General features: G+C 39.5%; 1 protein-coding gene across 6 annotated transcripts in view; it reads right to left on the bottom strand.

The window, feature by feature from the left end:
* MASTL (microtubule associated serine/threonine kinase like) overlaps window positions 1–13443 on the bottom strand; it is a 28366-nt gene extending 14923 nt beyond the window's left edge. For 2 of the 6 annotated variants that reach the window (XR_003259383.2, XM_026101571.2), the window contains exons 1-8: window positions 10234–10497; window positions 7943–8080; window positions 6190–6329; window positions 5709–5797; window positions 4160–4266; window positions 3671–3803; window positions 2904–3076; window positions 474–1715 (exon numbers count right to left, since the gene is read on the bottom strand). Coding sequence is in view for 4 of the 6 variants with exons in the window: in XM_026101571.2 (XP_025957356.1) it covers window positions 474–1715; window positions 2904–3076; window positions 3671–3803; window positions 4160–4266; window positions 5709–5797; window positions 6190–6329; window positions 7943–8080; window positions 10234–10416 (2205 nt within the window). In the remaining 2 variants the exon portion in view is untranslated. Of the gene's footprint in view, window positions 1–133; window positions 1716–2903; window positions 3077–3670; window positions 3804–4159; window positions 4267–5708; window positions 5798–6189; window positions 6330–7942; window positions 8081–9906; window positions 10059–10233; window positions 10498–13287 lie in introns of those variants that run through there. The other 4 variants (XR_003259384.2, XM_026101573.2, XM_064505881.1 and 1 more) reach the window with 4 other exon arrangements.
* Between the last annotated feature and the right edge of the window lie 23 nt (window positions 13444–13466).

Raw genomic sequence — 13466 nt, 5'->3', positions numbered from 1 at the left:
AAAAACAGCAGACAGAAGAGAAGTTACCAGCAACTCAACAGCTTTCACAGCCTTCATTGGGGGGGGGAGCGGAGAAGGTAGGGAACAAAAGTCAAAGACACTCCATTACATCAGGAAACGTAAAATAACTCACAGGAAGTACCACACTGCTCCAGAAGTATGTTGTGACAAAATAACACAGGGTTTCTTTAGGTGTTCGCAGTAAAAGCAAAGGACTTCTGTGAGAGGCAGACTAAGACAATGTTCGCTGGACCAAAGGCAAACAGTGGACATGCAGTTATTGCTAACCTCTTACTGAAACAATCATTCCGGCTGCACAAGTGCAATAAGCCCAAGTTTGTCAGTGCAAGTCATCTTTGACAGACTACCTCCGACTAGTTGACTTTTCTTAAGTTACAAACCAAGAGGATAATTTCACATCGCTAATACCTAATACACACTCAGACACGATTTCTGCATGTCTCATTACAGACCTGATATACCCTATGTGGTCTTCCTTTCTGTGATGGAGTAATAGCTGTTGGGTAAGATCCACTACAAGCAGGTGAAAATTCCATTATATCCAAGGAAGCCATACTACATGGCTCAGATGCATTGGATACATTAATTGGACTGTTATAGCTTCGAAAAACAACAGAATTTTTTTTGAAGACGTTCATTGTTTTCATTATCTTTTCTGAAGGAGAAGATACTGTGTCAAGGTGAGTTTCCGCCACATGTTTTTGGTCATCTTGTGCATGATGTAACAACTTGCAGTCCTGGACAACATGCTCTTCTCCATTTTGTGAAGCATCTTGGGATTTTGATGATGTTATTAGCATGTCTTCGGGTTTTAGTTCTTCAAAGGAGAGGTCTTTAACACTTTTATCCAAATCTAAGAGCTGCTTTTCTAAATGGCTCTCTGTAACAGACATTTCAGGAAAGGATAAATCAGAGTCTGCACTAAGGATTCCTAGAGGCTTTTCATCATTAGTGCCTAAGAAACTTGAATTCATATACTCCTTTTTATCATCCTTGTCATAGTCCGCATCCAGGTCACACATAAGATTTTTAGCTATTATTGGAGTAATGGGTTTATCTAGTGTTTGCTGCCTTCCAACATAACCCGTAATTTGTTCCTTGCTTTTGCAGGTCTCTTGTAGGCATCTATCATCACAAAGCATTAAGGACTGAATTTCTGTTGTCAAACCTGTCCTTTGGTTTACTTGAAATTCTGAGATTCGACAGCCACGTTTATATTCTGCATTGCTTTTTTTAACATAGTTAAGTTCCTGACAAGGACTAGTATCAACTAGTTCAAAGCCTCTTTTTACACCTGGTTTTTCAAGAATTTCTTCCTCTTTGATAGACTTGATAGGATCATTCAACCATGAAGGTGACTGCTGGTGACTGGAAGTTTCTCCTGTCTCATTAGTCGTATGACTTTTATTTGCAGCAAGTTTTTCTTCCCAAATCTTATTTTCAGAGAGACATTTTCTGACTATGCCTTTCACATCCAGTGCAGTTACAGGAGTACCCATCACATCAGAATGTTCAATTACTAATTTCTGCCTGCTGCTAGAATCATTGCTACTGATGGGAGAAATGGCTGACTCAAGTTCTTTTTTCTTTAATTCTTTAATATCTTTGCCATTCAGTAATTGTACATTAGAAAGGGGAGCTGACCCGCTGTTATTTGTTTTGCGTGTTGTAGAACATAGTTCATCTTCAGTTTGCTGCAAATAAGCACATTAAAAGTTTTGAGTATCAAGAAAAATATGATCACAGCTTTACAGAAATGTGCCCTTGAAAATATCTTCTTTCCATTTCAATAAATAATTGAAAGTTAGCAAACATTACTTATTCTTTCTAATCAGTAGTAGCGATAAAAGTAATAAATGATACATTCCAAGAAATCCAAAAATTAAATTAGGGAGCAACTTCGGTAATTTGACTTTTTAGGACACAGAAAACAAGCTTGCTAGAATACAATAGAAAGCCTAGTATTTTTCAAAGCTTAAAGAGGAAGATTTTATCATTTTGTATTAAGAAATTAAGCTAACCCATACTACCTTGTGGTATGTTACACTTTAGAGGCGACAAAAGGAAATTTTAATTTTACTGCTAGCTTTGGTAGTACAATATTAAAAGCAAGGCCTTAGAAAGTGAACAGATAAAGAATTGTAAATAGATTTAAATATAAATTCTTCTGTTTTGTGTGTGAGATAAATAGGAATAGTGACAAACAGCTAAATAGGAAGGTCACGTTTTCCTTTAGGTCTTCTACATTTGTCCGTACAGAATTTCATCAACAGTTTAAAATTGGAGAAAGTATTTAAATCAGCTATTGCCAATTACCTATGCTAGATTAACTGTTACAAAAACCTTCAGTAATACAAATCTTAAAAACTTAAAACATTTTCAGCTTTTCCTAGCTGGTAGCAGACTGAAATGAGTATGTTTTTTATATATATATATATATTTTTTTCCCCCCCAATTTCTGCCTTTTCAAAGGATTTTCCCATCTGCGTGCTGGGCTAATAAAACTATAGATAAAAGGTCAGCTTCCAGAGCGCCAGTGCTCTCAGCACTGCCCACCTTATGACGTATAGGGCTGAACTCAGGAGTAACCTTCCCTTCCACCCCTTTCCTGCAAGCTAGATGGCATTTGCTCTTATGTTGCACAGGACTACAATTTTTCCCCCCCCAGGGGTAGGGGGGGGTGGAGGAGGAGGAAAGGAAGGTAATAATAATAGTTTGATCCAAAATACTCCTACTCAACAAGGATTACAATGAGCTCTTTTCCTGTAGCTGGACTTCTCTACATTTCTAATATCTAGAAAAAGTAAGGAAGATTTGCATATAGCACATATACAAGTACAACGTCATTTTAATTTGTAGTGGAAAAATGAAGCAATCCTGACCTCTACATCCTTCTCCCACCTGGGGCTGCTGCAGCATTCTGATTCCATACTAGACACACGTGTGTGTGACTGACTACTGGCACTGGAGGTACCAAACCTTTTTCTTGACTGAAGTAGAGTTGGAGTTAAACTCCTCACTGGCATCCCAGGGGTGAATGCAGAATTATCAAGACCTTGAAGGGAAAAAAAACCCCCATATATATAATTCAAATGTCGATCCAAATAAGCAGCATATACAGCATATATTATCCAGCTTCACACTATGTCAAGCTATCACTCTGAATGAAATTATGGAAGGCTCTGTGTGATATGGTAATTTTTCTCTTATTGTCTTTCCTGCATAATCAGTTCACTCATTTTTGAGGTAGGGACTTGACAAGACCTTTAAAAACGACATTAGTATTAGCACAATAACTATCTTTTTCATTTTGGTTTGGAAATGTCAAAGCATGAAAATAAGAATTTAAATGAAAGCATAAGTGGTTATATTAAATTATTTTCAACAAAGTAAGCCAAGAACTGTCACTATTTCTGTAAAATCTTAAAGGGTCATTTTGAATTCAGTGGTTGTGCATTTGAAAATCAAAAGGTGACAGCAGTAATCTAAGAAAAGTCACACCTTAAAAACAGAAGGATTCATAGACAGCAAAATACTGATAGAAGCACTGTCTTTTACAAGTGATCCTAGCTGTTCACATCAGTTAAAACCAAACAAAATAAAGCTTGTAGCTGAGAGTGTTACTTGCTATAAGACTCAGTATACTCACATGTTTTGAATAATTTTGTTGAAAGAGGGGTATTTTCCTTTTGGACTACAGATGCAGGAGAAACCACTCCACACAGATCATCAGAAGCTCGATGCGAATTGGGCCCTGGCATTTTTGTTCCAACAGGGGTATACTATCAAGCAAAAAGAAACACATGTAAAAAGAGATAATGAGGCCTGAACAAAGCATCCAGGATTGTAAGCGCAACTTTACATATTCTTTATTAAATATGCATGGGAACTGAGCCATACCCATATACTGAATTTTTTTTTTTTTTTTTTTTTTTTTAAGTACAATTGATAGTCACTGATTCGAAATATAGTCCCGGGTAATCTCTCTAGAACTTCAAAGTACTGGAAACGCATCATAAAACATTCTATTAACTGAAACTAAAGATGTAATAAAAATCTTATCGGTCCAATAACTGTATTTAAGACAATGAAGTACTTCAATCTTTCAGTTTTCTCAAAGAAAGTAGTAATTGCTTACAAAACCCAGAGAGCTGATGAGAGACAACAGTTGCCCAGGAGTACGTGAGTAGTCTTGTTTCGGCTTTGCCATTGATGGTGTAGTGAGGATATCTATCATATTTATCTCTACAAACAGATTGGAGTGGAAAAAAAAACTTTTCAGTTTTTCCCTTTTACTATTAAAAAAGTGAAATTACAGACATTTACTTAATATTTAAGTTAGGTCAAGAGAAAAGTTTAGTGACATAATGAACAAATATACAAAAGAAGCCACCAAAAGCAAATGAAGACATTTCTGTACATTCTTATTCAATAAAAGCCATTTATTTCCTGGTGTATCGCTTTCATAAAAATCACACTTTACAAATTCAGAACAGTAGAAGTCCAATTTCTTTTCCAGCATGCTATACTGTAATTTTTATTATGTTTTTTAAATCAGAATCAGTTTCAGTTTTTAAGTTCTTCGTTTTTAGGTAGAGATTCTAGCCTACAGTCTGCGAGCTAAGATGATATGTTTGGTTCAACGCATGCCCTCTTTCCAAGGATGTCTTGAAAAGAAGCTGGAGATGAGCTTTTCATAAGTGAAAATTCAACTTCAGATGCCATCTTTTGCTCAGCAGAGAAGGTAGCTAGGCTCATAGCTTCTTCTCTGTCACATTAAGCTAAACATAATAGTCTGTTCTGTTACAAGTTATCAATTAAAGCAGCATATAACAGAAAATAGAGTATACTTAGCACTTTTCCCTATACTTTTAAAACCATAAATCAGGAACTCCATAGACAACTCTGAATTTCTGTATTCCCCTGGTTGACTGCATTTAAAAACTATATTCCCCTAATGCTTGTTAGAAAACTAAGTTTCTGCTGCCCGGCATAAGTTGGGCTGACATGGCTAAGGGGTTGGAGGAGACAATTGCTTCAGAAGTGGCTGTTCTCCCCAAGATCTGCAGCCTACTGTCTGTACCAGACAGTCATTTGACAAAAGTCAGCTACATTTTCTGCTACTTAAAAACAACAGGATGTGTTCATATACTAAAGCAGCAATTCATAACCTTCCGTTAGGCAAGACTCATTACTTCTTTCACTTCCTTGTCCTCCTCCTGTCTCTCACATTAACACTGGCAAAGTCCCAGGTCAGGTTAGAAACTAATATACACAAGCACAGAGAAGAAAAACATCCCACCCCACCCTCCAAAAAACCCCCACATGCATCAAAAGACAGAAATAGGTAGTGATACACCAAGCAAATGCCAGTATTAGCCATTCATTCCTTGATTTCTCCTGATGGACTCTGTAGAAAACTTTGAAATCTGTATCACTTAAAAGAAATGTCCCTATACCATTCTTCATACATCCTTGTCCCAAAGAATAAATACTTTATCCGTAAGGTACATTGCAGTTCCTTAGCCAGCAAGCACTTTATTAGTATTTATTACCAACTAGAATCAGTATTACTGCAGCATATAGACTTACTTAACTAGAGCCTCTGTCCACTACTAGAACGTAAAATATTCAAGATACTAGAAGATGACAAATAAAAACACATTATAAGAAATACAACCAATTACCTCTGTTCAGAGTAACTCTGGAAAGCCCAAAATCTGTCAACTTTATGTGGCCTTGATTAGAAATGAGCATATTGTCCGGCTTCAGATCCCTGAAGATATGATATAATTGAAGTCAGCAAAAGGACAAATTAGCAATATTAAGAAAATTATTTAACCAGAAACATTTAGTCCAAAAGACTTAACAATATATCTCATGCTCTTTAATAAAGTCTCTTAGCCAACAGAAGACTCCAGTTAGAGGGATATACCGAAAAAGTTGAACATGTCTAGCACTAAATATTGTACCATGTGTCTTGGGCCTCATAATATCACCACGTGCACGTCACAGGAATTATATGTTTTGCAATTTGGCAAAACTGCTAAAAAAATAAAGGTAAAAAACTTGCTGTATTTTATAATAAATATGGGCTTTTATTTCCAAAAGATTAAAAACCGCAAAACCTACCAAATACTTCTTTGCGAGAAAAAAAATAGGTTTTACCTGTGGATTATCCCATGCCTGTGAAGATAATCAAGAGCCAGTGCTGCTTCAGAAATATATTTTACAGCCATTTCTTCATCAAAATATCCATAAATATGGAGAAGAGATTTGACATCTCCACCAATAAGATATTCCATCACCTGCCATTCAAGTGTTTTAAATTACAATTTTAAAATACATCTCAAATTTGCAAGTAAAATATAAAATAGCTTCCACTTCCAAGCATCACTTCAGAGAGTGAGAGTTGATTAGAAGCTTCCTTGTGGTAGTTTATTTAATCTCCAACACAATACTTTTTTCATTTTGATAAAATAATGCTTTCTCCTGATTTACTTTGTGTTATTTGTCTGGCCTACTTTCTGTAGTCAGCTTTTCAATTAGCTTCCAAATTCTGAAAGGTAAGATTTCCTTATAATAGGAAATAATTTGCAAAGCAATTCTATGAATCAAGGCCTGCATCTTAAAACCACTGATGCTGTAATTTGTATAAAACAGGTATCAATGATTTTATTTTGCAAATGTTTATACACGTTACAATGCTTAATGTAAATTCAGACCTGAGCTTTATGAAACAAGTGGGACAAATTTCAAAAAAGTATACAATGAGAACTGTGCACTTAGGATGCCAAAGAAAGTGTTTAAAAAAAAAGTTATCAATGCATTTGTATATAAATACACAACTTAAATGCAAATTGTTTTCAGCCTGCTAAGCCAAGTGTCACCACATTAAATGGTCCAAAGGGGATTTTCCATAAAACCCCTTAGAGCAAAGTTTTAAAAATCTGAACTTGTAAAATCAATAATAACGCTATTTTATCATATCTAAAAAAAAAAAAAAATGCATGAGGCATTAAGTAGTCATGGCTCAGGGGAAAAAAAAAAAACTACCAAACAAAAACCCTCCACAGGGTTTCAAAAATCCACTTTTCAGTGATAAGTAGGAGTTTATAGTTTTTTTGGTGAATAAACCTCACCAGTACTTAGATCATGATATACAAAACTATTTAATATATGTGGGTCGAGCATCACCTTTAAAAATTCTTCACCCTGAAATCCTCCTCTATTCTGAGCAGCAATTAACAGAGGTTCCAGAAAAGAAGCCTTCACTTACACTCAAAATGCATTGTAAGAGTGCGTATCAACCTCAGTCTCAGAATTTATGCAAGATGACCAACGTGTATGTTCATAGCAAGACAAGAAAATTATGCTAGACCCTTTATAGATGGTCTTAATCCATACCCATCAGAACCTTTGTGTGGAGACAGTTTATAAAGCCACATTCAAATCCTACAGAACTCCATGCAGGCCAGCCCTTGGTTCTGCCAATTGGTTATACTCTTGTCATCTAACCCAATTACATTAACATATTTTGAGTGTAGGCAATAAGTAATCCTCATTAGTGAACCACATGGTATCTTTCAATCATTTTCATTCTGCTTGAATAGAATGGTTTCTTTTTTGTTTTCCCAAAGGTTTCTGCATAGTCCTAAATCAGACTAGGTGTTAGAAAAGACTCTTCTGTTGAAGAGAGAGCAAAGGTGGAAAAATCTCAAAGCTGCAAGGAGAAAAGGAACATTTCACTTGCGCAATCATTCCAAGAAAGAAAAAAACAAGTAGTGATTAAGGAATACCCATTTGCTACCCCAAAAATGTATTTTTAGACATAGTTTTATGTACATTATGACATACATTACACAGCATTCTGTTTTTTTTAATGCTGTCACAGAACACCACAAGCTATCCACTTACTCACCAGATAGACATTATTAGCTGACTGAAGTGAGTAGTATAAGTGCACAATGAAAGGACTTTTACTGAGAGCCAATGCATCCCTCTCTGCCTGGACCTGGTGAACCATGTTTTTATTGATCATGTCTGCTTTCTTCATCACCTAAAAAAACAAAATAAAAACAACAAAACAAAAAACACCAAATAGACATGTTAACTGTCATTCCCATTTTTGATACTCATTTTCTTAAAAAAAAGTTTTGAAAACACACATGCTGCAACTATACTGGTGAATTAGTTTCCTAGACTAACCTGCAATTTGTTAGTCAATTCATTTATCTCCATACTTCAAGCCTACACAAATGTTATATAACGGAGCTATAACTTTGTATAAAAAAAGAATCGTGAAATGCATTTTTTGCTTAGGTTATTAAAGAACCTTTTTCTATTGGTCCTTCTAATTCAGTACTGAATGGAAATCACACTACCAACATTTCCTGTGATCACACAGGCTGAATTTGAAGTTAAACTGCCCCAAGTGAACTTTCTAATCCACAGTACGCAGAGATGCCTGCTTCAAAAAAAACAGGAAAGAGTATTCAGTGCTTAGAGACACAGCTGCTGACCAAGTCTTTCCAACTCTTCAAAGGACATCATAGGCTTGACCACTGAACATGTAGCATTAAACCATCCCTCAAGTGCAAGACCTCAAGAAATGCTCTTCATAAGTTAAATGAATGGCCATGAAACTATTCTAGCCTTTAACTCCTAACTTTGCACAGAAAGCAAGCAAATTTTTGCTTAATTTAAAATTTAGTATGAAGCCATTCAACAAGCATTTATTTCCTTTGGGAAGAAGCTTCAACAAATGTGCATATAACTCCTGAAGAAGTATCAAACTGTTAACTATGAATTACGCTGCAGTTCCTGTATTGAATTGCTTCGTTATATTTTGATGCCTGCTCAGTATTATTCTTATAGCAGAATGTGCAAATAATAGCACATTTGATATGTATTTAAGCAGGCACTGCATATTCATTGGACGCGTATCCATGTCAGACATCTTTCGTCCTGATATGTATGGTGATATTAAAGCCATATAGTTTATCTACTCTATATGCGACAAACTGTAGCAAACCAAGTCCACAGCTACCCTATTATCAAAGCTGGTAACAAAAAAAAAAACCAAGACTTACACAGAAGTTATTGAATTACACTTTTATAAACATTGACCTTAACTGTGCAAATGTTTAGCACACATTAAATTTTGTAGCTGTGTACAATCCATAAATTTCATCGCAATGTTATTGACACAACAGCTTTCAGGTCATAAGACTTGCAATAAAATTATGTAAAAAAAATTATGTAGCTTTAAGCACTAATATGTCAAGCTGTTTGTTTTGCATGACTATTTTCACGTTTCCTTTCCTTTGTGCACTACGCAGCTGGTTATAACTCTCTTAGTTGCAAAGTCAAGTTTGCACATAACATTGGTAAAGTTTTTATTACTGAGGTACCTGAACATATTGACCGATATAGTTTAGAACAGGTTGTCACCAAGCTTTTAATCTTCTGTGTATATACAGAGAAAACCCAGCAGTTTTTTTTTTAAATGTATACTTAACAAAATGTTTATTATAATTTGCTTTCATTGTACATCTCAGAGGCAGACTTTTCATTCACGAGCAAATGTGAGAATGTTCATTCCAGCAGTGCTACAGCTGAAAATACTCAATTACAACAACAACTTACAGACGAGAAGCAAATAGCTTATCGATGCTTTAGAAATCTTTCGGTGCACTTTCCTCGCCATTTAAGGTACTTCAGAAAGCATATGTTGCTATCAGATGCCCCCTTAACAAAACCTCCAGGCGAACAGGCACGTGCAGAGAAAGCTAAGCACAACTACGCGGGCAACAGGTCCCCCAGCCGCCCGACTGCTGCCAGCAGAGCTGCAGCTCTCCCAGGAGCCGGAAGCGAAGGGCTCACCTCGGCGCGGCACACGGGCCACCCTCTCGCCGCCCGCCACCCCCCGGCAGGGCCGGGCCTGCCCCTCGGCCGGGGACCCCACCAGGGCAGAGGCACATGGGCGGCCTTTCCCCACGGGACGCCGCTCCCCGGCACGGGGCTGAACACCAGCACAGCGACGGGGCTCCTACGGCCGCGGAAGGGGCGCACGGAGACGCTCCGCGGCGAGGCGCGGATGCGGGAGGAGGGGGAAGCACGCCCCCCCCCCCCCCCGCCGCGCGGGGGTCGAGGTGACGTCACGCTGCGGGGGGGAGGGAGGCCGCCCCTCCCCCACAGGCGGCCCCTCACCTTCACGGCGTAGAGCCTCCCCGCCTTTCGGCCCAGGTAAACCTTCCCGAAGGCGCCGCGGCTGATGGGCTTCACGATGGTGAACTCCTCGATGGAGGGCGGCCGCGGAACCTCGATTCGCCGCACGCCCACGGTGTCCCCGTCGTCCGGCCGCGTGCCGACCGCCGGCTCCACCGTCCCCATGCCGCCCTCGGCCGCGAGCCCGCGTCCCGCGCCGATTCAAAGCGGCGCCCCGCCCCGCCCGCGCGTCGTGACGTCACGGGCCAACGGGCGGGCGCCGGGGAGGGCGGGGTGTTCTCGCGAGACTCCGCGCGAGCCAGGGCGGAGCGGCCGGGACGTCGGGGAGCGCTGGGCTTTGCGAAACGGCGGCCGGGTGGGGCGGCCCGCAGCGACGGCGCTGCCGGAGCGCGTCGCCGCTAAGTGCCCTATTGCCGGCAGCCCCGCCACTGCCGCTTTCCGGCAGCGGCTTCTGAGGCAACTTCTTGTAATGCCGAGGCGGTTAACGTGCCAGCCCCAGAGTGCTTCTCCACAGCTGCCATTTGTTTCTAATATTCTGTTCTCTATTTATAATAGAGTCCCTCTTCTGGTGAGTTGTGTGATTCCTCACCGGCCTCCTGCCTGGTAACCAGTCCCTGAATATCCAGCACATATACTTTTTTGTGCAGTGCTACGCCAGTTTGTCTCATGAGCACTGTGTTTCTTGCAAGGTCTTTCAGTTTTGCTTATAACAGAGGGAGCTAAATGTTTATTACTGATAGAAACAAGCAGAATAAAGTTCGTTGCAGCAAACCTTAAAAGTTGGTGTTGCTTTAATGCCAGTATTTCTGACAGGCTCTTGTGACCTTCTCCAGCTAGACTGTATTGACCTGAGCTCTTCAAGAGAGGTCTCAGTTTGATCATAAATACTCCTTACAAATCACCTCATTTTATCATACATAACAATTCAAAAAAATCAGCTTTCAGTCTGTTTTTTAGTAAAATCATTAATTATGACAAGCTGTCAAAGCTGTCATTGACTTGACGGAGTAATAACTATTCAATTATCATCGAGGTTTCTAATTTGGAAGTGGGTTGATACTTGCTACCAGCAGGTGGATTGGCCTTTGGATCTCTACTGGACGCTTGAAGAAATTTGACAAAACTCAGTGTGAGATGTTATGCAATTGGAATGCGATACTTAACCCAAAACCTCAATTTTGGTCCCACATACTCATTTCTTCATAGGTTTCACTTACACATTTTCTCATACTTGAATGCTTACAAGCACCAAGAGCTGTGCCTCCCAAGCGGTGTAGCCAGGATCACTTGAATGCAACACAGAGGATATGCTATCTATTGAGTCTGTACTATCTCTATTGAGTCCTTATTGTCCCTTATCTCTTCCTGGATTGGTGATGACAGACTGTTTTTTTGGGTAGATCTTTTATGATCAGGAATTACTATGATGTGATATGTTGCCGCAGATTCTTGCTTGCTTCATCCTCCATAAATCTTAGGCAAGGTTGCTACCATTGTCTTTTTCTCCTTACTTTGGGTAGCTCAGTGGCTAGAGTCTATCTTCCTTTTATGCCAGCAGGAAGAGGAATGGCATACACAATGTGCTATGACCTTGTTGCATCCTCTTGTTATCAGAGCACAAATCTTCTGTAATACGGCCTTATCAGAGTGCAGGCCTTCTGGTCTCAATGTAAGCAGTAATCTTCTGTGCTTACCAGTTTTATTGCTGTCAGTTCTGCTCTTAGTCATTCTTTTAACCCTTGCCTTACTGTTTTTCATACCGCTTTCAGACATATGCTGCTCTTCATAATTAATTTGTACCAGTCTTAACTTTTCTGTTACAAATCTGTACATTAGCAAAAACCTATCTGTATAGAGGTCAGTGCAGAGTTAAGGGTCTCTGTACTAGCACAAGAAATTAGTCTAATCAAGGCTTTGTTTTGCTTAAAGATACATAGACCACTTCGAATCTGATACATATTGCACAAGAAAGTCTTGTGTGAGAGTGCTGCTGTCCCACATATGTCAGTGAGAGGTACAGTTTAATGTGAAACTACAGAAAATAGTGTTTTAAACAAGTTTTCTATAATGGCATTAAATACAATGTATCACTGTCTGTATTTGTCATTTAACTCTTCAGCATTAGTTTAGCTATGTCTCTTGTCTGCAGCTTTTTTTTTTTAGCAGGAAAGCACAATTGAGAGCAGGAAATTGCTCCTTTTGGTGGCATTACACTTGGAGATTGCATTATGTGAGTTGTGAAACTGCACCATCAATCAGCATGCTGTTCTACAGCAGCCTGAGCTTATTTATGGTGGGATCTGTGCCTTCTCTCCTTTCCCTTGAGTCGGCACTAGTGGTTGTACAGTGGGGTGGAAAACTGTTTAATGGAGTGGATTCAGCTAAATGGTAATCACCTTTTTTTGTTCTGCCAAATCAGCTAACTGAACCACATCATTGTGTGATCATCTGAGTGCTACTGCAAAACAGAGAGGACAGACATGCCTGAAGGCAGAGGAGGCAACATTGTGGCTGCTCTAATTCAGATCAGGGAAAGCTGGTGTGAGCGGTGCTTTCAGTGAGGAAAGGAAGAAAAGTGAAAAACAGTGATCAGACAAAAGAAAATAGTAAAAATAACCAAAAATAATTGGTGAGGACATGGAAAAATAGCACAAGGATGACTATCATAGACCGAATTCTGCCATACATAGAGGCATGTGCCCATAATGACTTTGTTTAGATTACATTCTAAATGAATGTGAGCAACAGCACTTAGTTTATTGATATGTATTTTAATTTTTACAGATTTCTTTCTAAAGAGAGTATACTCCAACTCCCTGAAAAATAATTTTAGTACTTCAGGAAGGCATCTAGAGTTGTGATCATAAGGAAAGTGACCTAAATGACTGCATGTGACAAAAACCTGTCTAGCTCGATAACTAGCAAAGAGCCTCTACTGATATTTCTGCAAAGCCCAGGGTTTGGGCTACTGATCGTCCGCAGGGCTGACGTGGCTTTAGGACCTTTTCCTTAAATGACAAACCAAAATTAACTTACTTTTGCTGCTCTTAATCCATGTAGAGTCAACTGTAGTCAAGAACCCACAAAGATAGGTGTGTAATGGGGTGGCAAGACGACAGAAGCACAGGCCCACCGGCCATGGCTTGGCCGCTGCGCCGCCCTCGCGGGGGGCCGGGGATCCCCGCGGAGCCCGCCCGGAGCCCTCTCCTGCCCCC

Source organism: Dromaius novaehollandiae, chromosome 2 (genome assembly GCF_036370855.1).
Source record: "Dromaius novaehollandiae isolate bDroNov1 chromosome 2, bDroNov1.hap1, whole genome shotgun sequence".
Taxonomy (NCBI): Eukaryota; Metazoa; Chordata; class Aves; order Casuariiformes; family Dromaiidae; genus Dromaius; species Dromaius novaehollandiae.
The sequence above is the reverse complement of the archived record's forward strand: the minus strand, read 5'-3'. Positions and strand labels throughout refer to the sequence as shown.